The 27802-nt window shown below is 39.0% G+C and overlaps 1 protein-coding gene across 1 annotated transcript in view; it reads right to left on the minus strand.

Moving 5' to 3' along the window:
* EFCAB3 (EF-hand calcium binding domain 3) overlaps positions 1 to 27802 on the minus strand; it is a 467300-nt gene that overhangs the window by 58697 nt on the left and 380801 nt on the right. The window contains exons 83-92 of the mRNA XM_086357127.1: positions 19977 to 20081; positions 19230 to 19283; positions 13618 to 13722; positions 8233 to 8286; positions 7464 to 7568; positions 5410 to 5463; positions 4834 to 4938; positions 3314 to 3367; positions 2139 to 2243; positions 820 to 873 (exon numbers count right to left, since the gene is read on the minus strand). Of these exons, the coding sequence (XP_086213253.1) occupies positions 820 to 873; positions 2139 to 2243; positions 3314 to 3367; positions 4834 to 4938; positions 5410 to 5463; positions 7464 to 7568; positions 8233 to 8286; positions 13618 to 13722; positions 19230 to 19283; positions 19977 to 20081 (795 nt within the window). The remainder of the gene's footprint in view (positions 1 to 819; positions 874 to 2138; positions 2244 to 3313; positions 3368 to 4833; positions 4939 to 5409; positions 5464 to 7463; positions 7569 to 8232; positions 8287 to 13617; positions 13723 to 19229; positions 19284 to 19976; positions 20082 to 27802) is intronic.

Here is a 27802-nt window from a genome sequence, read left to right on the forward strand (position 1 = left end):
ATAAATCTAGTTCACCTCCATCACCACACATAGTTACATATTTTACCCCCTTGTGGTAAGAACTTTTAAGATCTACTTTCTTAGCAACTTTTAAATATAAAATAAGGTATTCTTCACCACAGTCACCATGTTGTACATTACATCCTTGTGACTTGGCTTTTACTTCTTTATATCAATTTTTGTAGGTGGTAGAATTAATTTTCTTATAATTTTGTGTTTAATATTTTTTCTAATTAAAAATATAATTGTTTACATTGAATTAGTATAGAAAGTGGAAATAGGATATCTTCCTTAATGTCTATCCAGGGGACTCTGTTTCATTTTCCATGAGAGGTCATTTAGAGAGGAAAAGGTAAGCCTGGGGCTTCCCTGGTAACTCAGATGGTAAAGAATATGCCTGCTATGCAGGAGACCTGGGTTCAGTCCCTGGGTTGGGAAGATCCCATGGAAAAGGGAATGGCTATGCACTCCAATATTCTTGACTGGAAAATCTGGAGGAGCCTGGTGGGCTACAGTTCAGGGGGTCAAAAGAGTCAGACGTGACTGAGTGACTTACACTTTTACTTTCAGGTCAGTCTAATGATTTTTGATTGAAATAACCACCAACTTACGTGGTTCTATCCAGAAAACAGTGTTAGAAACTTCCTACAGTAATATACTTTAACTTGTATCTTAAAGGGCAGTGCACACAAAGAAGAATGATAGGTTATGAGTCATAACAATGGATCAATATATTGGCAGGAAGTAAACTTGGAATATTTAAAAGAAAATACTAAGGATTTTATTTTTACTTGTCCTTTCATCATACTTTTCACTCACCTTTGAGGGCCTTCACACTTTTTAGCAATCTATTCTTAAATACTTTTCCATCAGCTGTAATATAAGACACAATTAAGAATATAGGTTAAACGATGGAAATATTAACAAAGACAGCACAGAGACAACATAGCATCCATAATTTCAGGAGAAAAAGAAAAAAAACTCCTTTCTCATTTGTTTAGAAGTTATTCTGTTTTATCCTCAAGTAAGAATGAAACCAAAGCTGAAGGAAGCTTTCATTGATATAAATCTACCTATTCTTGGGAAATAGATGGGGAAACAGTGGAAACAGTGGATGACTTTATTTTTTTCTGGCTCCAAAATCACTGCAGATGGTGATTGCAGCCATGAAATTAAAAGATGCTTACTCCTTGGAAGGAAAGTTATGGCCAACCTAGATAGCATATTAAAAAGCAGAGACATAACTTTGTCAACAAAGGTCCATCTAGTCAAGGCTATGGTTTTTCCAGTGGTCATGTATGGATGTGAGAGTTGGACCATAAAGAAAGCTGAGCACCGAAGAACTGATGGTTTTGAACTGTGGTGTTGGAGAAGACTCTTGAGAGTTCCTTGGACTGCAAGGAGATCCAACCAGTCCATCCTAAAGGAGATCAGTCCTGGGTGTTCACTGGAAGGACTGATGTTGAAGCTGAAACTCCAATACTTTGGCCACCTAATGTGAAGAGCTGAATCATTTGAAAAGACCCTGATGCTGGGAAAGATTGAAGGCAGGAGGAGAAGGGGATAACAGAGGATGATGGTTGGATGGCATCACCAACTCAATGGACATGAGTATGAGTAAACTCCAGGAGTTGGTGATGGACAGGGAGGCCTGGCATACTGCAGTTCATGGGGTCGCAAAGAGTCAGACACGACTGAGCAACTGAACTGAACTGATCTGTTGAATTAAAAATAGTCTTTCTTCTTTGTTTCTTCCTTTTCCCTTCCTTCTGTTTCTCCTTTGACTTCCCTTTTTGACTTGGTCATGATTTAGATTAGGCATTGCTCCCAGAGAGATGGGATAATTTAGCCCTTATGGTGGGATATTAGTGAAAGATAGCATCACTGACTCAATGGACCTGACTGAGCAAACTCTGGGAGACAGTGAAGGACAGGGAAGCCTGGTCTGTTGCAGTCCATGGAGTCACACGACTTAGCAACTGAACAACAAAAGATGTCAATTTTCTGTATTAAAATGTTAGGAACAAGATTTCTTCTTGTGTGAGGATTGCATTTTACAATTTAGGTTTTATTGGACAATACACATATATAATTTCACCAGTTTTCACACACAAGCCCAGGCTGAGCTAAATCCTCACCATGAACTGGCAGAGTTTTCAGCAGCTCCTTCTGCTCCTCAGTAGTGAGTGCTAGCCCCATTCTCCTCATCACATTGTCCAGATCACTGACAGTAACCTTCTCTCCTTTGGAAAGATGGGAATTGTTAATATGTAACAATTTTAGGACTCATTTTAGGAAAAGACTCTGATGCTGGGAAAGACTGAAAACAAAAGCAAAGGGGGTGGCAGAGAATGAGGTGGTTAGATAGCATTACCAGCATGAATTTGAGCAAACTGTGAGAGACAGTGGAGGACAGAGGAGCCTGGCATGCTGCAGTCTATGGGGCTGCAAAAAGTCAGACACAACTTAGTGACTGAACAACAACAGCGATTTTAGGAATGGACTAAAGATTTCAAACTATGAAACAGATTACCTATGTGGCATCATCTTTAATTAGATGAGCACACTGACTATGAAATTTGTTAAACTATGTAGATTCAAAGGACATGTGGGTGGGTGGATTGAGTCAGAAATAGAATTCATACTTTTAAATCAAGCAAAAGAAAAGTTTTTATAATTCCAGATATAAGTCAACAGCCATTAAATTTCCTGAACTCTTGTGTCTTTAGACACAGTAATTGAATTTCCTAGCTACCCTACAAAAATTTACCTTGAGATTGGACAGTGTGGACCTATATTTTGGGCTTCCTGGGTGGCTCAGCTGGTAAAGAATCTGCCTGCAATGCAGGAGACCTGGGTTTTTGGTTGTTTAAACAATGGTGAAGTGGAAAACATTATTGATAAAAACATCACATAATATAGCTCTATGTGGGAAAATCCCACATCAGATTATAAAAGAAACATTTAACATTAAATTTGTAGGGAGTCAATTTCAGCTCAGTCGCTCAGTCATGTCTGACTCTTTGTGACCCCATGGACTCAGCATGCCAGGCTTCCCTGTCCATCACCAACTCCTGGAGCCTGCTCGAACTCAGGTCCATCGAGTCAGTGACGCCATCCAACCATCTTGTCCTCTGTTGTCCTCTTCTCCTCCTGCCTTCAGTCTTTCCCAGCATCAGGGTCTTTTGTCAATTTAGCATGTCAATAATAGCCCAAATAAAAAATGACTGTTTAAAAACATCTTTTTTGAAAAAATAAAGCATTAAGGTCTTAGTTAATAATGAATTCCCTTTCCCCGTAACTGCTTACTCACCAATGAAAGCTTTTGCATCATCCATTGCCACATCCAAATCAACCATTTGAGTCTCTGTCAGAAAAGACAATTCAGGCACAACTCAAAACTTAGAGAAAAAGGTTATAAAACATTTAAGTTGTAAGTTGTAAACAATTAAGTTGTAAAGTATTGGAATTCATCTATTTTTCATGATTTTCTCTAGTAACTTTTTTAACTCAAAATACACAAGAAACAGGAAAGATCAAAATGTTAGCATGAGCATTCATTTAATTAATATCACTTTCTGTATAGTATCAAATAATCCTTAATGTAAAGAAGCAAGTTTAATAGCAATCCCTTCTAATAGAGGGATTACTATTAAATCTATTTATATAAATAGTATAAATCTAAATCTATACTATTAAAAGAGGCCTCTCCCTTTTTTCAAACCCAATAACTGGAACATATTTCAATGGTCAAGATAGAATCTGAAACCCTGAAGTCATTTATTTACATAAGCATCTGACTCTTAAAGCTTAACAGTATGCTATCTTCCCACTCTCTAAATTTTGCTTATGTTCCCCACCACCAACCTTCAGGACTGTAAACTATATGAGAGCAGGGACCATGCCTTCATTTCCTTTATACTACCAGGCATAATTTGTCTACCATTCAGGGTTTTGCATATAGTTCGTGCTAGCTAGACAAATGAATTTCAGTGTGCAAAAATAGTCACACTTTTGGATTAGAAAAAAATTTTGACTGTGTTATTGAATGAAGGATCCTAAAAATAATTTATTGGTAATAATATCTTTTCTGGTAGGAATCATTTTGAGGACTCCTAGCTAATATATAGGGACCATGATTACCAGCATTGTTAAACCTAGGAGAGTGAAGTTTTAAACTAAAAAATAGGCTAAAACTGTTTCCTCTGTTAAGGCCAGAAGCTAGGCTAAAACTGTTTCCTATGTTAAGCCCAGATATAGGTAAGGGTAACGTCGAAGATGTTTACTGGTGGCCGCAGCCTACCTTAGCTATACCTGCCAAGCCCTAGCTGAGAACAGAACACTGAAGGAAGAAGAGCAATTTGTTCACTTTGATCGGCATGTACTAGCTCTGCTGAAAGATGTGCTATTTAGCTTTCTTACAGAAACTTGCCTTTTTTTTTTTAATTCAAGGCCACTGGCTTTGTTAGACCCTAATAAGGGAATCTTGGACTGGGGCTCATCCCTTAGCAATTTCTTCCTAATGAATTATCCTAACTTTGCCTTTTTGACACTTTTATCAAGGTTAATTGGTCTTATTGGGTCATTAATGAAACTTTATCTTACTTAAGAAAAGGTATACATGGGAGGGAGAGAATGAGGGAAGGAAGGTGCGTGCAAAATGATAACATCTGTTAACTTTAGCCTGTATTTGTTATATTGTCTCCATTTTTATATATGTTTGAAATATTTCATAAGTTTTCAAAAGAGATTAAAAAAGAGGTTTGCTTTCAGAAGCTCTTATGTAGAAACCCTAAGGTTCCCCCTAGCTACAGTGGTATCTGAAACACTTACCATCAACCGGCAGATGGGTCCGAAAATCTTCATAGTCCTCTTTCTCAGGCTGAATTCCCATGTTCTTCATTAGAGTGTCCAGTTTATTGACACTGATTTTTTTCCCTTAGGAAAGAAGAGGATGTACATAAGAAATATAAGCAAGTCCAAGAAGTGGAAGATTATGTCTTTAAGTGGATTCTATCTTTGAGTTTCACCCTAAGTGGAGGGTGAAACACTGGCCATTTAAGTGAACCCAGAGAGTTAGTATTGGAGTCAAGAAGAGAAAATGCTCTCTTAACACTGTGCTGTAGCTTTTAATTGAAGTAATCATGGGTGAAAAAGAAGAATTAGATAACCATATGAACTGTGATAAAGATAACCAACCTAATGAAATAAAGATTTCAAACTTGCTACATGTTACTAACAATGAGTTCTTCAAATGTACTTATACCCAAAGAAGAATAGTAGGTTACCCGGCCTAAATTCAGCATCAGTACATCAGTGGAACATTAAAAGAGCAAAATTCTAATCAGACATTTTAAAAAGTAGATGCAAAACACAATAAATTTTAGATGCTATTCTCATGATTCTTACCTTTGAGAGGTTTCACACTATTCAGTAATCTTTTCTTATATACCTTTCCATCTCCTGAAAGATATGGTAAAATTCAAGTCAAAAGAAAAAGGACAAACTCTTGTCATTTTATAAGACATTTTACACAATTCACCTAGAAAATTATTCTATTTCACTTTCAAATTATAACAAAAGATAAGGATTGTTCTCAATCTATCCTTTATGTAGAACACACAGCAGTAGTTGATGCAGGCTACACACACACACAAGATTCCTTCTTCTCATTCTTCTCTTCTTTAATGGCACTTTGACTCCTCTGCCTTTTTCTTTTTTCCTTGCCTATGCTCTAGGCCCAGACGTATTCCTACAAGTATATGTTTAGATCTAATGATAGATCCTAAAAAGGGATGACATTAAAGACAGGTAGCAACCCAAGAAGTAACATAATACAGAAATGAAAAAAAAAATTGTTCTCTAAACAAAATCTTTTCATAAATGGAGGTGAAATTCAACAGAGACAGAGAGCAATGGACACCTACCAGCCTAACTCATCCCCACAGGTGTTATCTGCCTCTGGGGAGAGGCCTCCATTCTGTGGCAGGAGTGTCTGCAGAGTGCACAGAACCCTCAGCACCTGGCATATGCAGGCAGTCATCTCCATTACAGTCCATCTGCTTCTTCCTGCATCTCTATCCTGCTTTCTTGGGGCCAATATCCTAAGAATGTTGCATTTCTCACAACTGGCCCCTGAGAGCAGCTGGGCGGGGGGATGCTAGACACAGTGAGTAGTCACAGCCTCAGGTGTATGTGGGAGGATTCACAGGAGGCATTGAGCATTTGCTGCCCAGGGTGCCAGTTCTGCCGCTAGGGTCACTAACTTCCTTAGTGATGTGTAGGCTCTCTCACAGGGACAGACTTTGTTTTCTTGGGCTCCAAATCACTGCAGATGGTGACTGTAGCCATGAAATTAAAAGACGCTTGCTTCTTGGAAGAAAAGCTATGACAAACCTAGATAGCATATTAAAAAGCAGAGACATTACTTTGCCAACAAATGTCCTTCTAGTCAAAGGTATGTTTTTTTCCAGTAGTCATGTATGAATGTGAGCATTGGAACATAAAGAAAGCTAAGTGCCTAAGAATTGATGCTTTTGAACTGTGGTGTTGGAGAAGACTCTTGAGAGTCCCTTGGACTGCAAGGAGATCCAACCATTCCATCCTAAAGGAAATCAGTCCTGAATATTCATTGGAAGGACTGATACTGAAGCTGAAGCTCCAGTACTTTGGCCACCTGATGTGAAGAACTGACTCATTAGAAAAAACCCTGAAGCTGGGAAAGATTGAAGTCAGGAGGAGAAGGGGATGACAGAGGATGATGGTTGGATGGCATCACCGACTCGATGGACATAAGTTGAGTAAGCTCTGGGAGTTGGTGATGGACAGGGAAGCCTGGCGTGCTGCGGTCCATGGGGTCACAAAGAGTCAGACATGACTGAGTGACTGAACTGAACTGAGGCTCTCTTGCCTGGGGAACAATGAGGGATGGGAACTATGGGGCAGGGGAAGAATGTCTATATGTTGAGGTCTCTGGAATTAGGCAGGAGGTACAGTTGAAGCACAGGCTGGCCTCTAGGGTCTTTGTGGGTGAGTCTACACAGGTGCCCAGAAGGTGAAACTTTTGAGGAAGTAACTCACTGGGACACTGACCAATCAGAATGGGTACTGACAATATAAGCACATGGTCCAAAATCTTCCTGGCTCTTACATGTTTACAATTTAGTTGCTGGACTGTGGGAGAGCTACTGGGGGAGGAACTTAGGATGTGGGGTGCATTTTCAGAGGACTACCTAACGATTTAGCTGTGTAGCTATTAAAATAAAAAAATATTTAATCACTGAATGAATAGAAAAGAGAGAAGTCTCTCACTTCCAAATGAAAACACAAGTAACAGTAACAAAGTTTCTTCTGTCTCATCTGCATTTTTCTTAGGGGGTTTCTCAGGACACTGGACAATTCTCACTCCAAAGCCCACAATATCACATTTCCCTGAGCACCAGGATGGGACGTTAACTACTCACTAGAGATTGGCAGAGTTTTTGACAGCAGAAACTGTTCTTTTTCAGTGAGCTCGAGTCCCATGTTTCCCAGCACAGTTTTAAAGTCACTGGCTTCCACCTTGTCTCCTTTGAATAGATGGGAATTGTTTCAGGTGATAATATTAAGAAGTCTAATTATTCTAAATTATAAAAAAATAATCCAGTACAACCTTACTTTTAACTGCAGGATGAAGTTTAAATACATGAGCTGACTTCACTTACACAGAGTTATTGTGAAATCCATTACTTGAAAGGCTTTTTAAATTCAAATCAGAAGATAGATAACATTTCTATCCTGTGTATGGGTCAGTGTGGCATAGAGTAACACAGAAGCACAATGACTCGTAATGGTAAGTAGAGTCTACAGGCAAGTAATATCTCTGTTACTGCTTCTTAACCTGAATTATGGAACTGACTGTTCAAAGACATCACATTTCCTGATGCAAAAACTTCACATTAAGATTTATTGTGTTCACCTATATTTTGATTTTTTTAAGCACTAGAGAAATGAGAGCACATTACTGGCCAAAACACTGGACAAGTTAATATTCCTTATGGAAGGGGCCACACTTTCTCTAAATCTCTAATAACCTAAACTATTGTCAACAAGTCAAAATTATCAATAAATAGATAAAAGAGCAGAGTGAACTTACTAGTGACTGGACAGAGTAAACTACTGCTGTAAGTAAGTAATTCTCCATAAAACATCAAGACCTCAATTTTATAACATCTGATACAAATTCTTACTCACCTGTAAAAGTGTTTGCTGCATCCATCAACACATCCAAGCCAACCTCTTCATCTTCTGTAAGAAATTCAGAATTTAGATTCAGGTATTTGTACCAAGTGGCTCAGTGGTAAAGAATCCACCTGCCAATTCAGGAGACACCGGTTTGATCCCTGGGTTGGAAGATCGCCTGGAGAAGGCAACAGCAACCCACTCCAGTATTCTTACATGGGAAATCCCATGGACAGAGCAACCTGGTGGGCTATAGTCCATGGTGTCACAAAAGCATTGGACAGCACTTAGAGACTAAACAACAACAATAACAAAGATAATAAAGTATCTTTAACAAAGATAATTGAAAAATTAAATACACAAGTCTCTTCAATAAGTAGTCTGGGAAATCTGAACCATTTTCTTAAACCACATACCAAGATAAACTCAAAATGGATTAAAGACTTAAATGTAAGCCCTGAAATGATAAAACTCCTAGAAAAAAACATAGGCAGTAAGCTCTTAAACACTGAACTTAGAAATATATATGTATTTTTTGGATGTGTCTCCTTAGGCAAGGGAAACAAAAGCAAAAATATTCAAATAGAATTACATTAAACTAAAATGCTTCAACAAAAAAAAAAAGCTAAACAAAATATATTAAATTAAAAAGATCTTCACGACCCAGATAATCACGATGGTGTGATCACTCACCTAGAGCCAGACATCCTGGAATGTGAAGTCAAGTGGGCCTTAGGAACCATCATTACAAACAAAGCTAGTGGCGGTGATGGAATTCCAGTGGAGCTATTTCAAATCCTGAAAGATGATGCTTGTGAAAGTGCTGCACTCAATATGCCAGCAAATTTGGAAAACCCAGTAGTGGCCACAGGACTGGAAAAGGTCAGTTTTCATTCTAATCCCAAAGAAAGGCAATGCCGAAGAATGCTCAAACTACTGTACAATTGCATTCATCTCACATACTAGTAAAGTAATGCTCAAAATTCTCCAAGCCAGGCTTCAGCAGTCTGTGAACTATGAACTTCCAGATGTTCAAGCTGGTTTTAGAAAAGGCAGAGGAACCAGAGACCAAATTGCCAACATCTGCTGGATCATCGAAAAAGCAAAAGAGTTCCAGAAAAATTTCTATTTCTGCTTTATTGACTATGCCAAAGCCTTGACTGTGTGGATCACAATAAACTGTGGAAAATTCTGAAAGAGATGGGAATACCAGATCACCTGACCTGCCTCTTGAGAAACCTGTAGGCAGGTCAGGAAGCAACTGTTAGAACTGGACATGGAACAACAGACTGGTTCCAAATAGAAAAAGGAATACATGAAGGCTGTATATTGTCACCCTGCTTACTTAACTTCTATGCAGAGTATATCATGAGAAATGCTGGGCTGGAAGAAGCACAAGCTGGAATCAAGATTGCCGGGAGAAATATCAATAACCTCAGATATGCAGATGACACCACCCTTATGGCAGAAAGTGAAGAACTAAAGAGCTTCTTGATGAAAGTGAAAGAGAAGAGTGAAAAAGTCGGTTCAAAGCTCAACATTCAGAAAACGAAGATCATGGCATCTGGTCCCATCAGTTCATGGGAAATAGATGGGGAAACAGTGTCAGACTTCATTTTTTTGGGCTCCAAAATCACTGCAGATGGTGACTGCAGCCATGAAATTAAAAGACGCTTACTCCTTGGAAGGAAAGTTATGACCAACCTAGATAGCATATTGAAAAGCAGAGATATTATTTTGCCAACAAAGGTCCGTATAGTCAAGGCTATGGTTTTTTCAGTGGTCATGTATGGATGTGAGAGTTGTACTGTGAAGAAAGCTGAGCATAGAAGAATTTGATGCTTTTGAACTGTGGTGCTGAAGAAGACTCTTATGGGTCCTTTGGACTGCAAGGAGATCCAACCAGTCCATCCTAAAGGAGACCAGTCCTGGGTGTTCATTGGAAGGACTGATGCTGAAGCTGAAACTCCAATACTTTGGCCACTTCATGCAAAGAGTTGACTCATTGGCAAAGACCCTGAAGCTGTGAGGGACTGGGGGCAGGAGGAGAAGGGGACGACAGAGGATGAGATGGCTGGATGGCATCACCAACTCGATGTACATGAGTTTGGGTGAACTCCGGGAGTTGGTGATGGACAGGGAGGCCTGGAGTGCTGTGACTCATGGGGTCACAAAGAGTCTGACATGACTGAGAGACTGAACTGAACTGAACTGAAAATGCTTTTGTACATAAAAAGGAACCATCAACAAAATGAGAAGGCAACCTACTGAATGTGAGAAGATATCTACAAATATATATCTAGTAAGAGGAAGACTCTACACATGGACATCACCAGATGGTCAACACCAAAATCAGATTGATTATATTCTTTCCAGCCAAAGATGGAGAAGCTCTATACAGTCAGCAAAAACAAGACCAGGAGCTGACTGTGGCTCAGATCATGAACTCCTTATTGCCAAATTCAGACTTAAATTGAAGAAAGTAGGGAAAACCACTAGACCATTCAAGTATGACCTAAATCAAATCCCTTATGATTATACAGTGGAAGTGAGAAATAGATTTAAGGGCCTAGATCTGATAGATAGAGTGCCTGATGAACTATGGACTGAGGTTCGTGACATTGTACAGGAGACAGGGATCAAGACCATCCTCATGGAAAAGAAATGCAAAAAAGTAAAATGGCTGTCTGGGGAGGCCTTACAAATAGCTGTGAAAAGAAGAGAAGCGAAAAGCAAAGGAGAAAAGGAAAGATATAAGCATCTGAATGCAGAGTTCCAAAGAATAGCAAGAAGAGATAAGAAAGCCTTCCTCAGCGATCAGTGCAAAGAAATAGAGGAAAACAACAGAATGGGAAAGACTAGGGATCACTTCAAGAAAATCAGAGATTCCAAGGGAACATTTCATGCAAAGATGGGGTCAATAAAGGACAGAAATGGTATGGACCTAACAGAAGCAGAAGATATTAAGAAGAGGTGGCAAGAATACACAGAAAAACTGTACAAAAAAGATCTTCATGACCCAGATAATCACGATGGTGTGATCACTCACCTAGAGCCAGATATTCTGGAATGTGAAGTCAAGTGGGCCTTAGAAAGCATCACTACGAACAAAGCTAGTGGAGGTGATGGAATTCCAGTGGAGCTATTCCAAATCCTGAAAGACAATGCTGTGAAAGTGCTGCACTCAATATGCCAGCAAATTTGGAAAACTCAGTGGCCACAGGACTGGAAAAGGTCAGTTTTCATTCCAACCCCAAAGAAAGTCAATGCCGCAGAATGCTCAAACTACCCCACAATTGCACTCATCTCACACACTACAAAGTAATGCTCAAAATTCTCCAAGCCAGGCTTTAGCAATATATAAACCGTGAACTTCCAGATGTTCAAGCTGGTTTTAGAAAAGGCAGAGGAACCAGAGACCAAATTGCCAACATCTGCTGGATCATCGAAAAAGCAAGAGAGTTCCAGAAAAACATCTATTTCTGCGTTATTGACTATGTCAAAGCCTTTGACTGGGTGGATCACAATAAACTGTGGAAAATTCTGAAAGAGATGGGAATACCAGACCACCTGACCTTCCTCCTGAGAAACTTGTATGCAGGTCAGGAAGCAACTATTAGAACTGGACATGGAACAACAGACTGGTTCCAAATAGGCAAAGGAGTATGTCAAGGCTGTATATTGTCACCATGCTTATTTAACTTATGTGCAGAGTACATCATGAGAAACGCTGGGCTGGATGAAGCACAAGCTGGAATCAAGATTGCCGGGAGAAATATCAATACCCTCAGATATGCAGATGACACCACCCTTATGGCAGAAAGTGAAGAGGAACTAAAAATCCTCTTGGTGAAAGTGAAAGAGGAGAGTTAAAAAGTTGGCTTAAAGCTCAACATTCAGAAAATGAAGATCATGGCATCTGGTCCCATCAGTTCATGGGAAATAGATGGGGAAACAGTGTCAGACTTTATTTTTCTGGGCTCCAAAATCACTGCAGATGGTGACTGCAGCCATGAAATTAAAAGACGCTTACTCCTTGGAAGGAAAGTTATGACCAACCTAGATAGCATATTCAAAAGCAGAGACATTACTTTGCCAACAAAGGTCCGTCTAGTCAAGGCTATGGTTTTTCCAGTGGTCATGTATGGATGTGAGAGTTGGACTGTGAAGAAGGCTGAGCGCCGAAGAATTGATGCTTTTGAACTGTGGTATTGGAGAAGACTCTTGAGAGTCCCTTGGACTGCAAGGAGATCCAACCAGTCCATTCTGAAGGAGATCAGCCCTGGGATTTCTTTGGAAGGAATGATGCTAAAGCTGAAACTCCAGTACTTTGGCCACCTCATGCGAAGAGTTGACTCATTGGAAAAGACTCTGATGCTGGGAGGGATTGGGGGCAGGAGGAGAAGGGGACGACAGAGGATGAGATGGCTGGATGGCATTACTGACTCGATGGACGTGAGTCTGAGTGAATTCCGGGAGTTGGTGATGGACAGGGAGGCCTGGCGTGCTGCGCTTCACGGGGTCGCAAAGAGTCAGACACGACTGAGCGACTGAGCTGAACTGAACTGAACTGAACTGAAGGTGTTAATGTATCTATTAATAATAAATACATTGCACAGAAATAGTATAAACAGTTGCCAAGTTAAATAAAGCAATACAACACAATGCTGGCATATTGTTGGTACAAAGAAATGTGTTTAAAACTCATGACTTTCATCCTTGAACAATGAAATCTTGCTCTAGAAAAAGATCTTCTTTCTAGTCCTTGGGGTTCCATGCTATTACAAAGGAAACTTGAAACCAGCCCCTATGCCAGGCAAGATTCTCCAGTGAAGAAAGAAGAGACTACTCCCCTTCTTTTCTTCAGTCTGAGTCCTTTCTTCTTAGCCCTGATTCCATTCCAGTTATGCTATTTTTAAAAAAAAGGTCAGTCTATATTCTTATGTATGTATCTTTATATAATCTTTTCCTAATTCTTTTTTATCTTTCCTTTATCTTTCTTCCTTATCTTACTCAATTGGCTGATACCTTGTATCTAACTTTCCTGTAATTACTTCAATTATGTCCTAAAAAGGTATTTTCTCTCTGTTCTCTTTCCCCCCACCCCATTTTTTGTTCTGAGGCAATCCCATGATCCACAGTCCTCTGATTCACACTTTTATTCTTTATCTCCCTTTCACCTACCACATCAGATCAGTCTTCCCAATATATTACCAGTGTGGCTCCCTAAATAAGACCCTTATTATCTGGATTTTTATAAGGCTCTGTCATCTGAACTTCAGCAACAGCCTCTACATTGTATCTCTGCTTTCAGTTTTCTCTTCTGAACATGTCTTTCCTCACTGCTTTCAGAGTGAGCTGAGTCATCTACAAGATAAAGGCATCCTAAAGGCTCACCAGCAATTGGTAGGTGGGTCTGCAAGTCCTGGATTTCCTTTGCTTCAAGTTTGAATCCAGTGTTTTGTAGAACATTACTTAGGTCACTGACAGTAACCTTGCCTCCTTAATAAAAACAAGAGAAAATAGATAAGAATGTCATGAAATGAAAAATTCAGACTGTTAACACTTACCTAGAAATAAAAGCACAAAAGAGCTTTACACCAAGTTGTGTGGAATAAGAAACAAAATATGATCCCAAAACTAACTGGGAGAAGTTTATATTGGGGAGAAAAATGTAAAGAAAGAGTTTGGCAACTCTGGTAAATTAGACAATGACAACAACCAAATCATGTCATTCTGGTCAAAAAGTAAGATCTGAAACTTCCTACAGTAACAATAAATTAGCTTCTTAATGTAATTTATACTACAGAAAAACTAGTTAATGAGGCAGGCTTTCTAAATACAAAATGACAAGAAGAAATCACAGAAGGAATGACTGATATAAACACATAAAAATGAAAAATGTCTGTGTACTGAAGTACAACATAGTGGACAGAAAGTAATTTGGTGGCTGCCTAGGTCTGCGAGAGTTATAGGGAATGGGGAGTGACTGCTAATTAGTGCAGTTTCTTTTTGGTAATGACAATGTTCTAAATTAATTGTAGTGACGGTTGCACAACTCTGTTACTATACTAAAAAGCATTGAATTGTACATTTTAAATGGCTAAATTACAAGGTGTATAAATTATACTTTAATAAAACTGTTGTTAAAAAATACAACATAATAAAGTAAAGATGCAAACAACCAAATGGAAAAATATTTTCTATAGACATGACAATGTGCTAATATCCTTATAAAGAAGTCATTGAAATTAATAGGAAAAATGCAAAGATGCCATAGGATAGTGGACAAGATGCCAGACAAATAATTAAAAGACTGAAAGATATAAACCATTTTCAACTTCACCAATAGATAAAATACTCCATTTTTCATCTGTGAAATTAACAAGGCTCAAAAAATGTGAAACAGTATATAGTGGCCAACACATGACAGTAATGGGTGCTCTTATTCATTTATATACACCCAAGAGTTAAGATCCTTTGACCTGGTAATTCTAGTTGGAAAGCTCTATCTAAAAATGATTTTAAAGTTGAATAAATATTTATGTATAAAGATCACATATGCATAACAGTAAAGCATTACAGACTACCTAAATGTTCAATAAGAAAAGAAAAATCAAACCAGCTTTACAGCAAATGTTAAAGGGACTTACATAGTCAAGAAATACAAGAAAAGAAAAAAGATCTACAAAATCAATCACAAACAATTAAGAAAATGGCAATAGGAACATATATATCAATAATTACTTTAAATGTAAATGGGTTAAATGCTCCAACCAAAAGACACAGGCTGGCTGAATGGATACAGAAACAAGACCCATATCTATGCTGTCTACAGAAAACCCACTTCAGACCTAAAGACACATATAGACTGAATATGAGAGGATGGAAAAACTTATTCCATGCAAATGGGAAGCAAAAGAAAGCTGGAGTAGCAATCTTCATATCAGAAAAAAAAAGACCTTAAAGTAAAGAAGACTACAAGAGATAAGGAAGGACACTACATAATGATCAAGGGATCAATCCAGGAGGAAGACATAACAACTGTAAATACCTATGCACCCAACAGAGGAGCACCTCAGTACATAAGACAAACACTAACAGACATAAAAGGAGAAATTGACAGTAACACAATAAATAGTAGGAGACTTTAACACCCCACTCACATCAATGGACAGATCATCAAAACAGAAAAGTAATAAGGAAACACAAGTCTTAAATGATACATTAGATGAGATGGATCTCATTTTTATCTTCAGGACATTCCATCCAAATGCAGAAGAATACACCTTCTTCCAAAGTGCACATGAAACATTCTCCAGGATAGACCACATCTTGGGTCACAAATCAAACCTCAGTAAGTTTAAGAAAACTGAAATCATATCAAGCATCTTTTCTGACCACAGCACTATGAGACTAGATATCAATTACTAGAAAAAAACTATAAGAAACAGAAACTCATGGAGATTAAACAACACATTTCTAAATAGCCAACAGGTTACTAAAGAAATCAAAAGGAAAAAAAAATTCTAGAAACAAATGACAAGAAAAACATGGCAACTCAAAATCTACAGGATGCAGCAAAAGCAGTTCTAAGAGGGAAGTTTACAGCAATACAATCCTACCTCAAGAAACAAGAAAAACATCTAATAGACAACCTAACTTCACCTAAAACAACTGGAAAAAGAACAAAAAACCTCCAAAATTAGTAGAAGGAAAGAAATCATAAAGATCCAAGCATAAATAAATGAAAAAGAAGTGAAAGAAACAATAGTAAAGATTAAGAAAACTAAAAGCTGGTTCTTCGAGAAGATAAATGAAATTGACAAGCCTTTAGACTCATCAAGAAAAAAAGAGAGAAGAATCAAATCAACAAAATTAGAAATGAGAAAGGAGAAGTTACAACAGACAATGCAGAAATACAAAGGATTATAAGAGACTATTATGAACAACTATATGGCAATAAAATGGATAACCTGGAAAAAATGGACAGATTCTTAGAAAAGTTCAATCTTCCAAGACTGAACCAGGAAGAAATAGAAATTATAAACAACCCAATTACAAGCACTGAAATTGAAGCTGGGATCAAAAAATCTCCCAAAAAACAAAAGCCCAGGACCAGATGGCTTCACATGAGAATTCTATCAAACATTTCGAGAAGAGCTAATGCCTATCCTTCTAAAACTCTTTCAAAAAATTTCAGAGGAAGGAACACTTCCAAAGTCATTTTATGAGGCCACCATCACCCTGATACCAAAACCAGACAAAGACAACACAAAAAAAGAAAACTATAGGCCACTATCATTGATGAACATAGATGCAAAAATCCTCAACAAAATTTTAACAAACAGAATTCAGCAGTACATCAAAAAGCTCACACACCATGATCAAGTTGGGTTTATTCCAGGGATGCAAGGATTCTTCAATATACACAAATCAATCAATGTGATACACCATATTAACCAATTGAAAGATAAAAACCATATGATCATCTCAATAGATGCAGAAAAAGCCTTTGACAAAATTCAGCACCCATTAATGATCAAAACTCTTCAAAGAATGGGCATAGAAGGAACCTACCTCAACATAGTAAAGGCCATATATGATAAACCTAGAACAAACATTATTCTCAATGGTTAAAAACTGAAAACATTCCCCCTAAGATCAGGAACAAGACAGGTGTGCCCACTTTCACCACTATTATTCAACATAGTTCTGGAAGTCCTAGCTATAGCAATCAGAGAAGAAAAAGAAATAAAAGGAATCCAGATTGGAAAAGAAGAAGTAAAGCTCTCATCATTTGTAGATGACATGATACTGTACGTAGAAAACCCTAAAGATCGTATCAGAAAATTACTAGAGCTAATCAGTGAATTTAGCAAAGTTGCAGGATACAAAATCAATATACAGAAATCACTTGCATTTCTATATACTAACAATGAAAAATTAGAAAGAGAAATTAAGGAATCAATCCCATTCACCATTGCAATAAAAAGAATTAAGTATCTAGGAATAAACTTACTAAGGAGACAAAAGAACTGTACACAGAAAATTATAAGACACTAATGAAAGAAATCAAAGACAACATAAACAGATGGAGAGATATTCCATGTTCCTGGGTAAGAAGAGTCAATATTGTAAAAATGACTATATTACCAAATACAATCTACAGACTCAATGCGATCTTTATCAAATTACCAATGACATTTTTCAAAGAACTAGAACAAAAAATTTCACAATTCATACAGAAACACAAAAGACCCTGAATAGCCAAAGCAGTCCTGAGAAAGAAGAATGGAGCTGGAGGAATCAAACTTCCTGACTTCAGAGTATATTACAAAGCCACAGTCATCAAGACAGTATGGTACTGGCATAAAAACAGAAATATACCAATGGAACAAGGTAGAAAGCCCAGAAATAAACCCACACACCTCTGGATACCTTATTTTTGACAAAGGAGGCAAGAATATGCAATGAGGAAAAGACAGCCTCTTCAATAAATGGTGCTGGGAAAACTGGACAGCTACATGAAAAGAATGAAATTAGAACACTTTTTAACATCATACAGAAATATAAAATCAAAATGGATTAAAGACCTAAATGTAAGACCAGAAACTATAAAACTCTTAGAGGAAAACATAGGCAGAACACTCAATGACATAAATCAAAGCAAGATCCTCTATGACGCACCTCCTAGATTAATGGAAATAAAAACAAAAGTAAACAAGTGGGACCTGTTTAAACTTAAAAGCTTTTGCACAGCAAAGGAAACTATAAGCAAGGTGAAAAGACAACCCTCAGAATGGGATAAAATAATAGCAAATGAAACAAATGACAAAGGATTAATTTCCAAAATATATAAGCAGCTCATACAACTCAATACCAGAAAAACAAACAACTCAATCAAAAAGTGGGAAAAAGGCCTAAACAGACATTTCTCCAAGGAAGACATACAGATGGCTAACAAACACATGAAAAGATGCTCAACATTGCTCTTATTAGAGAAATGCAAATTAAAACTACAATGAGATATCACCTTACACTGGTCAGAATGGCTATCATCAAAAAGTCTACAAACAATAAATGCTGGAAAGGGTGTAGAGAAAAGGGATTGCTCTTGCACTATTGGTGGGAATGTAAATTGATTCAGCCACTATGGTGGACGGTATGGAGATTCCTTAAAGAACTAGGAATAAAACCACCATATAACCTGGCAATCCCACTCCTAGGCATATACCCTGAGGAAACCAAAATTGAAAAAGACATGTATCCCATTGTTCATTGCAGCATTAATTACAATAGCTAGAACATGGAAGCAACCTAGGTGTCCATCAACAGATGAATGGATAAAGAAGTTGCAGTACATATACACAATGGAATATTACTCAGCCATAAAAAGGAACACCTTTGAGTCAGTTCTGATGAGGTGGATGAACCTAGAACCTATTATACAGAGTGAAGTAAGAGGAAGAGAAAGATAAACATCATATTTTAATGCATATATATGGCATATAGAAAAATGGTACTGAAGAATTTATGTACAGGGCAGCAATGGAGAAACAGATGCAGAGAATAGACTTATGGACATGGGGAGAGAGGAGGAGAGGGTGAGATGTATATAGAGAGTAACATGGGAACTTACATCACCATGTGTAAAGTTCCAATGGGAATTCGCTGTATGGCTCAGGAAACTCAAACAGGGGTTCTGTGTCAACCTGGAGGGGTGGGATGGGGAGGGAGATGGGAGGGGGGCTCAGGAGGGAGGGGATATATGTATACCTATGGCTGATTCATGTTCAGGTTTGACAGAAAACAAAAAAATTCTGTAAAGCAATTATCCTTCAATAAAAAAATAAATAAATTTTAAAAAGAGAAAAGAATAATCAAGTAAATTGTGTATGTGTAAATACAACATGATGATATAGTCTTAAAAATGATGTTTACAAATAATTTTCAATGATATGGTGATGACTGGGCACACATGGACACATGTCTTTTTTTCCACTCACCTTTGAAAGACTTCACACCCCTTAGTAATTCTTTCTTAAACACCTTTTTATCAGCTGTAAACAAACAAACAACAACAAAAACAAAAAGCATGATTGAGTTTCTGATGATTCATAAGAATCAGTATTTACTTTCAGAAAGGGAAAACTTAAATTTATCAAAGTTTATTCTCGAAATAAAAAGTACTCAGAAAATTCAGTGCAGTGAATCTATCCACTGGACAGAATAGAAGACCACGGCTAGTGACATCCTACTTGGCTGAATCACACGTAGCTTTTTCTTTACCATTTCTCCTCTCTAATTTGGCTTTATTTTTCTTTCTTCATTTTCCTATCCTCCTTCCCTTTTCTCCTCTTACAGCTTAGACTTTAGATTTCCCCTAAAGAGATGAAAGAACATGTGTGTCCTCTATGGGCCTTCTGTCTAAAGAGGTCCCAGTTTCCTAAACCAAAATCTAAGTGAAAAGAACAGGATTTCAAAAAAATGCTAAGATCGAATCTTTAAACAATATTTTTAATTGACATAAAATGTTTCAAATGTTAGAATTTCTTATACAAAACCCTACAACTAACCTTCCCTGAAGTTCTGTTTAGGAGGGCAGGAACTTGAGGAAACGTGCTCCCCACAGTCAAGGTACCTGCCCAGCAGAGTTTAGTACAGTGCTATGTACAAAACAGAGCTTCAGTAAATGTTTGTTGAAGGAATACATTTTTAGACTTCAATGATATAGAACACACTTAAATGCTTACCAGAAATGGGCAGAGTTTTTATAAGCTTCTTGTGTTCCTTTTTTGTGATCTCTATTCCCACGTTTTTAAGAACATTTTTCAGGTCCTCAGTGTGAATCTTCTCTCCTTTAGAAAAGGAAATGTGTACATATTAAACATCCTTATCAGTTGTAGGGGAAGGAGTAAGGTACAATGAAGGTTTGTTCAGCTCTTCAGAATCAAGGAGGGGAGTCAGACATTTTTCTTTCAACCTAAGTAAAGAAACTTTTATAATGATAAGACAATAATATGCATAAAAAGTAAAATAGGAATTGTATAATCTCAGTAACTTAGATACTGTTTGACGGCTAATGTAAACAATTAAATCACATAACAGTGGTGTTATTTTATCTTTTCTCTTCTTCCTTCTCTGTCCCCTCCTCTAGGCCTTCCTCTTCTTCATCTTTCTTTTCTTCTGTTGCCTAAAGTATAGAATTAGTTTTAATAATGATAACAAAAATTGACTTATAAAAATTTCCACCTTGAATAAAATTATATTTATACAATTATTAATGCATTGCAAGTTGAAAAAAAGATATGAAAAACCAAATAAGAAGGTCAGAGAAGGCAATGGCAAGCCACTCAAGTACTCTTGCCTGGAGAATCTCATGGATGGAGGAGCTTGGTAGGCTGCAGTCCATGGGGTCGCTACTAGTCAGACACGACTGAGTGGCTTCACTTTCACTTTTCACTTTCATGCATTGGAGAAGGAAATGGCAACCCACTCCAGTGTTCTTGCCTGGAAAATCCCAGGGACGGCGGAGCCTGATGGACTGCCATCTGTGGGGTCGCACAGAGTCGGATGCAACTGAAGTGACTTAACATATATAATCAGTTCAGTTGCTCAGTTGTGTCTGACTCTTTGCGACCCCATGAATCGCAGCACACCAGGCCTCCCTGTCCATCACCAACTCCCAGGGTTCACTCAGACTCACATCCATTGAGTCAGTGATGCCATCCGGCCATCTCATCCTCTGTCGTCCCCTTCTCCTTCTGCCCCCAATCCCTCCCAGCATCAGAGTCTTTTCCAATGAGTCAACTCTTCGCATGAGGTGGCCAAAGTACTGTAGTTTCAGCTTTAGCATCATTCCTTCCAAAGAAATCCCAGGGCTGATCTCCCCTATATAATAGGAATTTCCAAAAGTGAAAAAGGAGAAAAGAGGGGTGAGGTAATACTGAAACATAAGGACTGAGGGTTTTCAGACTTGATGAAAGGCATAAATGTTCAGTTTCAGGAATCAGAAGTTCCAAGCAGGAAAAATTAAAGAAGTCTACACTTGGCCACATGATAATGAGAACTTCAAAGATAGAGATACTCTTAAGAGTTACAAGAGAAAAAGAGACTAACTATCAAAAAGCATTGAAGATTTATAGTTGATTTTTTAATAGCAAAAAATAGGGCCAGAAAACAGTGTGTATGAGTCTACCTATCTATTTAGCTATGTATGTATGTTCTTCTGTTTTCCCCCTTTTAAATTAAAATACAAATTTTATTATAGGCTAACTTTACAGCTTAGTCTCTAAATAACAATGTTCATATGGGGCTGTAACTAAATTTGGGAAGTAATTAACATGACCCAGAGATAGTATGACTGTCTCCCAGAGATAGATTGTTGGAACTTTGCTGCTTCTTATTCTGGGGAGAGAGTGAAGACAACTTTCACTTGTATGAAGGATAGCTGCATCTTACTAGTTGGAAACTAAGAGAGGTTTTTTGTTGTTTTATATGGAAACTAAATTCAAATATATGTAGAAGAGTCAAAGTAGCTGAGTAGACAAAAGGGATTTAGGAACTAATTCTCAGTGCTCCGGCCCTACCCTTCTGTGCTCTGCTTTGTGTGTGTGTGTTAGTCAGTCAGCCACGTATGACTCTTTGTGACCCCATGGACTGTAGCCTGCCAGGCTCCTCTGTCCGTGGAATTCTCTAGGCAAGAATACTGAAGTGGGTTGCCATTCCCTTTTCCAGGAAATCTTCTGACCCAGGGATTGAACCTGGGTCTTCTGCATTGCAGGCAGATTCTTTACCATCTGAGCCACCAGGGAAGCCCTTATGTGTGGGACTCTAAATCACATTTCTGTTTTGCCAGCTGGCTCTATATTAAATTCTGTGAATAGGGGATGCTGGAGAGTCTGTAGGCTGGCAGATGAAGGTAGTTCCTGAAGCAGTAGGTGAATCAAGTTTTCTGGTTTTCAGCCTTGGGGAACCAGTTTCATTATACTTTTTTCAGACATAGTAGCTGAATGCATGTGCGTGTGCAAAGTTGCTTCAGCCATGTCTGACTCTTTGTGACCCTATGGACTGTAGCCTGCCAGGCTCCTCTGTCCATGGAATTCTCCAGGCAAGAATACTGGAGTGGGTGGCCATGCTCTCTTCCAGGGGATCTTCCCAACCCAGGGACCAAACCTGTGTCTCTTATGTCTCCTGCATTGGCAGGCAGGTTCCTTACCACTAGTACCAACTGGGAAGTCCACAGTAGCTGCACATGTCAGTATTCTAAGGTAAAATGACCATCTACACATCTAGACTTAGTCAAACCATGATCAAGCATGAATGTAAAATAAAGATTTTTCAGACAAAGACTGATTCCTGTTGAAACTACTAAGAACAATTTACTTGAGGAAGAATAAAGTCAACCCCCAAAAAGTAGAAGAAATAATGGTGAGCAAAGAAAGTGATCAGATCAGATCAGTTGCTCAGTCCTGTCCGACTCTGCGACCCCATGAATCGCAGCACGCCAGGCCTCCCTGTCCATCACCAACTCCCAGAGTTCACTCAGACTCATATCCATTGAGTCATTGATGCCATCCAGCCATCTCATCCTCTGTCGTCTCCTTCTCCTCCTGCCCCCAATCCCTCCCAGCATCAGAGTCTTTTCCAATGAGTCAACTCTTCACATGAGGTGGCCAAAGTACTGGAGTTTCAGCTTTTGCATCAATCCTTCCAAAGAAATCCCAGGGCTGATCTCCTTAAGAATGGACTGGTTGGATCTCCTTGCAGTCCAAGGGACTCTCAAGAGTCTTCAACACCACAGTTCAAAAGCATCAATTCTTCGGCGCTCAGCCTTCTTCACAGTCCAACTCTCACATCCATACATGACCACTGGAAAAACCATAGCCTTGACTAGACGAACCTTTGTTGGCAAAGTAATGTCTCTGCTTTTGAATATGCTATCTAGGTTGGTCATAACTTTCCTTCCAAGGAGTAAGCGTCTTTTCATTTCATGGCTGCAGTCACCATCTGTAGTGATTTTGGAGCCCAGAAAAATAAAGTCTGACACTGTTTCCACTGTTTCCCCATCTATTTCCCATGAAGTGGTGGGACCGGATGCCACAATCTTCGTTTTCTGAATGTTGAGCTTTAAGCCAACTTTTTCACTCTCCACTTTCACTTTCCTCAAGAGGCTTTTGAGTTCCTCTTCACTTTCTGCCATAAGGGTGGTGTCATTTGCACATCTGAGGTTATTGATATTCTCCCGGCAATCTTGATTCCAGCTTGTGTTTCTTCCAGTCCAGCGTTTCTCATGATGTACTCTGCATATAAGTTAAATAAACAGGGTGACAATATACAGCCTTGATGAACTCCTTTTCCTATTTGGAACCAGTCTGTTGTTCCATGTCCAGTTCTAACTGTTGCTTCCTGACCTGCACAAAAATTTCTCAAGAGGCAGATCAGGTGGTCTGATATTCCCATCTCTTTCAGAATTTTCCACAGTTTAATGTGATCCACACAGTCAAAGGCTTTGGCATAGTCAATAAAGCAGAAATAGATGTTTTTCTGGAACTCTCTTGCTTTTTCTATGATCCAGCGGATGTTGGCAATTTGAGTTGGCAATTTGATCTCTGGTTCCTCTGCCTTTTCTAAAACCAGCTAGAACGTCAGGAAGTTCACGGTTCACATATTGCTGAAGCCTGGCTTGGAGAATTTTGAGCAGTACTTTACTAGCGTGTGAGATGAGTGCAATTGTGCGGTAGTTTGAGCATTCTTTGGCAGTGCCTTTCTTTGGGGTTGGAATGAAAACTGACCTTTTTCAGTCCTGTGGCCACTGCTGAGTTTTCCAAATTTGCTGGCATATTGAGTGCAGCACTTTCACAGCATCATCTTTCAGGATTTGGAATAGCTCAACTGGAATTCCCTCACCTCCACTAGCTGTGTTCAGAGTGATGCTTTCTAAGGCCCACTTGACTTCACATTCCAGGATGTCTGGCTCTAGGTCAGTGATCACACCATTGTGATTATCTGGGTCGTGAAGATCTTTTTTGTATAGTTCTTCTGTGTGTTCTTGCCATCTCTTCTTAATATCTTCTGCTTCTGTTAGGTCCATACCATTTCTGTCCTTTATTGACCCCATCTTTGCATGAAATGTTCCCTTGGAATCTCTGATTTTCTTGAAGAGATCCCTAGTCTTTCCCATTCTGGTGTTTTCCTCTATTTCTTTGCACTGATCGCTGAGGAAGGCTTTCTTATCTCTTCTTGCTATTCTTTGGAACTCTGCATTCAGATGCTTATATCTTTCCTTTTCTCCTTTGCTTTTCACTTCTCTTCTTTTCACAGCTATTTGTAAGGCCTCCCCAGACAGCCGTTTTGCTTTTTTGCATTTCTTTTCCATGAGGATGGTCTTGATCCCTGTCTCCTGTACAATGTCATGAACCTCATTCCATAGTTCATCAGACACTCTATCTATCAGATCTAGGCCCTTAAATCTATTTCTCACTTCCACTGTATAATCATAAGGGATTTGATTTAGGTCATACCTGAATGGTCTAGTGGTTTTCCCTACTTTCTTCAATTTAAGTCTGAATTTGGCAATAAGGAGCTCATGGTCTGAGCCACAGTCAGCTCCTGGTCTTGTTTTTGCTGACTGTATAGAGCTTCTCCATCTTTGGCTGCAAAGAATATAATCAATCTGATTTCGGTGTTGACCATATGGTGATGTCCATGTGTAGAGTCTTCTCTTGTGTTGTTGGAAGAGGGTGTTTGTTATGACCAGTGCATTTTCTTGGCAAAACTCTATCAGTCTTTGCCCTGCTTCATTCCGTATTCCAAGGCCAAATTTGCCTGTTACTTCAGGTGTTTCTTGACTTCCTACTTTTGCATTCCAGTCCCCTGTAATGAAAAGGACATCTTTTTTGGGTGTTAGTTCTAAAAGGTCTTGTAGGTCTTCATAGAACCGTTCAACTTCAGCTTCTTCAGCATTACTGGTTGGGGCATAGACTTGGATTACTGTGATATTGAATGGTTTGCCTTGGAAACGAACAGAGATCATTCTGTTGTTTTTGAGATTGCATCCAAGTACTGCATTTTGGACTCTTTTGTTGACCATGATGGCCACTCCATTTCTTCTGAGGGATTCCTGCCCGCAGTAGTAGATATAAGGGTCGTCTGAGTTCAATTCACCCATTCCAGTCCATTTCAGTTTGCTGATTCCTAGAATGTCGACATTCACTCTTGCCATCTCGTTTGACCACTTCCAATTTGCCTTGATTCATGGACCTGACATTCCAGGTTCCTATGCAATATTGCTGTTTACAGCATCGGACCTTGCTTCTATCACCAGTCACATCCACAGCTGGGTATTGTTTTTGCTTTGGCTCCATCCCTTCATTCTTTCTGGAGTTATTTCTCCACTGATCTCCAGTAGCATATTGGGCACCTACTGACCTGGGGAGTTTCTCTTTCAGTATCCTATCATTTTGCCTTTTCATACTGTTCATGGGGTTCTCAAGGCAAGAATCCTGAAGTGGTTTGCCATTCCCTTCTCCAGTGGACCACATTCTGTCAAATCTCTCCACCATGACCCGCCCATCTTGCATTGCCCCACGGGTATGGCTTAGTTTCATTGAGTTAGACAAGAAAGTGATAAGCATGTTTAAATTTTGTGGAAGGCTGCATTTAAATTGCTCTACTCTTGCTTTTAATATACTCACTTGGCAAAACTCCATTCCTGGTTAAAAGAAGTATCTGTTTATTCTGTGTCTGCAGCCATGAAGCTGCACTAGAGTTGAAGTTAACTATGCTGTTTTCAGTTTAAATTGATGATCATGAAGCTCAAGTAGGTCCTTATTTCTGTTGGGCAATCACACTATACTCGGTTGGTCCATTAACTTTCCCACTCTTCTTGTTGACTGCTTCACATCATTTCTCTTTCAAACCACCACTTCCTTCTTTTCTATTTAATCACAACTTCTTTTATCTCTCTAATTAAAGAAGTCCCTATGGCAGAAACTGAAGAAGAACTAAAGAGCCTCTTGATGAGGGTAAAAGAGGAGAGTGAAAAAGTTGGCTTAAAACTCAACATTCAGAAAACTAAGATCATGGCATCTTATCCCATCACTTCATGGCAAATAGATGGGAAAATAATGGAAAAAGTGAAAGATTTATTTTCTTGGGCTCCAAAATCACTGCAGATGGTGACAGCATCTATGAAATTAAAAGACGCTTGCTCCTTGGAAGAAAAGCTATGACCAACCTGGATAGCATATTAAAAAGCAGAGACATCACTCTGCCAGCAAAAGTCCATCTAGTCAAAGCTATGGTTTTTCCAGTAGTCATGTATGGACATGAGAGTGGAACTATAAAGAAAGCTGAGTGCTGAAAAATTGATGCTTTTGAACTGTGGTGTTGAAGAAGACCCTTGAGAGTCCCTTGGACTGCAAGGAGGTCCAACCTGTCAATCCTAAGGAAATCAGTCCTGAATATTCATTGGAAGGACTGATGCCGAAGCTGAAACTCCAATACTTTGGCCACCTGATGGGAAGAACTGACTCATTTGAAAAGACCCTGATGCTGGGAAAGATTGAAGGCAGGAAGAGAAGGGGATGACAGAGGATGAGATGGTTAGATGGCATCACCAACTTGATGGACATGAGTTTGAGTAAGCTCTAGGAGTTGGTGATGGACAGGGAAGCCTGGAGTGCTGCAGTCCATGGGGTCGCAAAGAGTTGGACGTGACTGAGTGACTGAACTGAACTGAACTGAAAGAAGTCCTAATCACCAACCACCAGGAAATTCCCTATTCACACTGTTTCTAAATCTTATCCTCTCAATTTCTCTTAAACATCATTCAGTTAGGCTTCTTTCCACTTTCACCACCTACAACATCTCTCTCTTTTTCAATTTCTCTTTTTGATATTACCTGTGGTCTCCATGTGGCTATACACAATGGTCAATTCTCAGCCCTTATCTTACTTGGATTATCAGCAGCATTTAACTCTGTTGATTTGCCCTCTAATCTGATACGGCAGATGCTATAGATGCACTGACCAAATCTCTTTAACCTTTGCCATTTTAATGCACACTAGCCCAACCTTCAATTGCCAGTATCTCTGTCTGAAGGATTTCTTTGTGTACATTGTATTACAAAATGATCACCACAATAAGTCTAGTTAACATCCATCACAGTGGCTCCTTTTAAAATATATCAAAATTCAATTACTTTTTTTTTTGGCAGTGACTCCAGGCAAGTGAGGGATCTAGTTCTCACCCCACCCAAGACCAGGGGTCAAATCTGTGTCCCCTGAAGTTGAAGCCCAGAATCTTAACCACTGGACTTCCAGGGAAATCCCTAATTTTCATCACCTTATTGTTATCCAAAGTGAAAGTGAAGTCTCTCAGTCGTGTCCGACTCTTTGTGACCCCGTGGACTATAGAGTACCAGGCTCCTCCATCCATGGGATTCTCCAGGCAAGAATACTGGAGTGGGTTGCCATTTCCTTCTCCAGGGGATCTTCCCGACCCAGGGATCGAACCCCGGTCTCCCACATTGCAGGCAGACACTTTAACCTCTGAGCCATCAGGGGAACCCCATTGT

The sequence above is a fragment of the Bos grunniens genome, chromosome 19 (genome assembly GCF_055505025.1).
Source record: "Bos grunniens cultivar Pamir isolate PY7600 chromosome 19, Bosgru_T2T1.0, whole genome shotgun sequence".
NCBI lineage: Eukaryota > Metazoa > Chordata > Mammalia > Artiodactyla > Bovidae > Bos > Bos grunniens.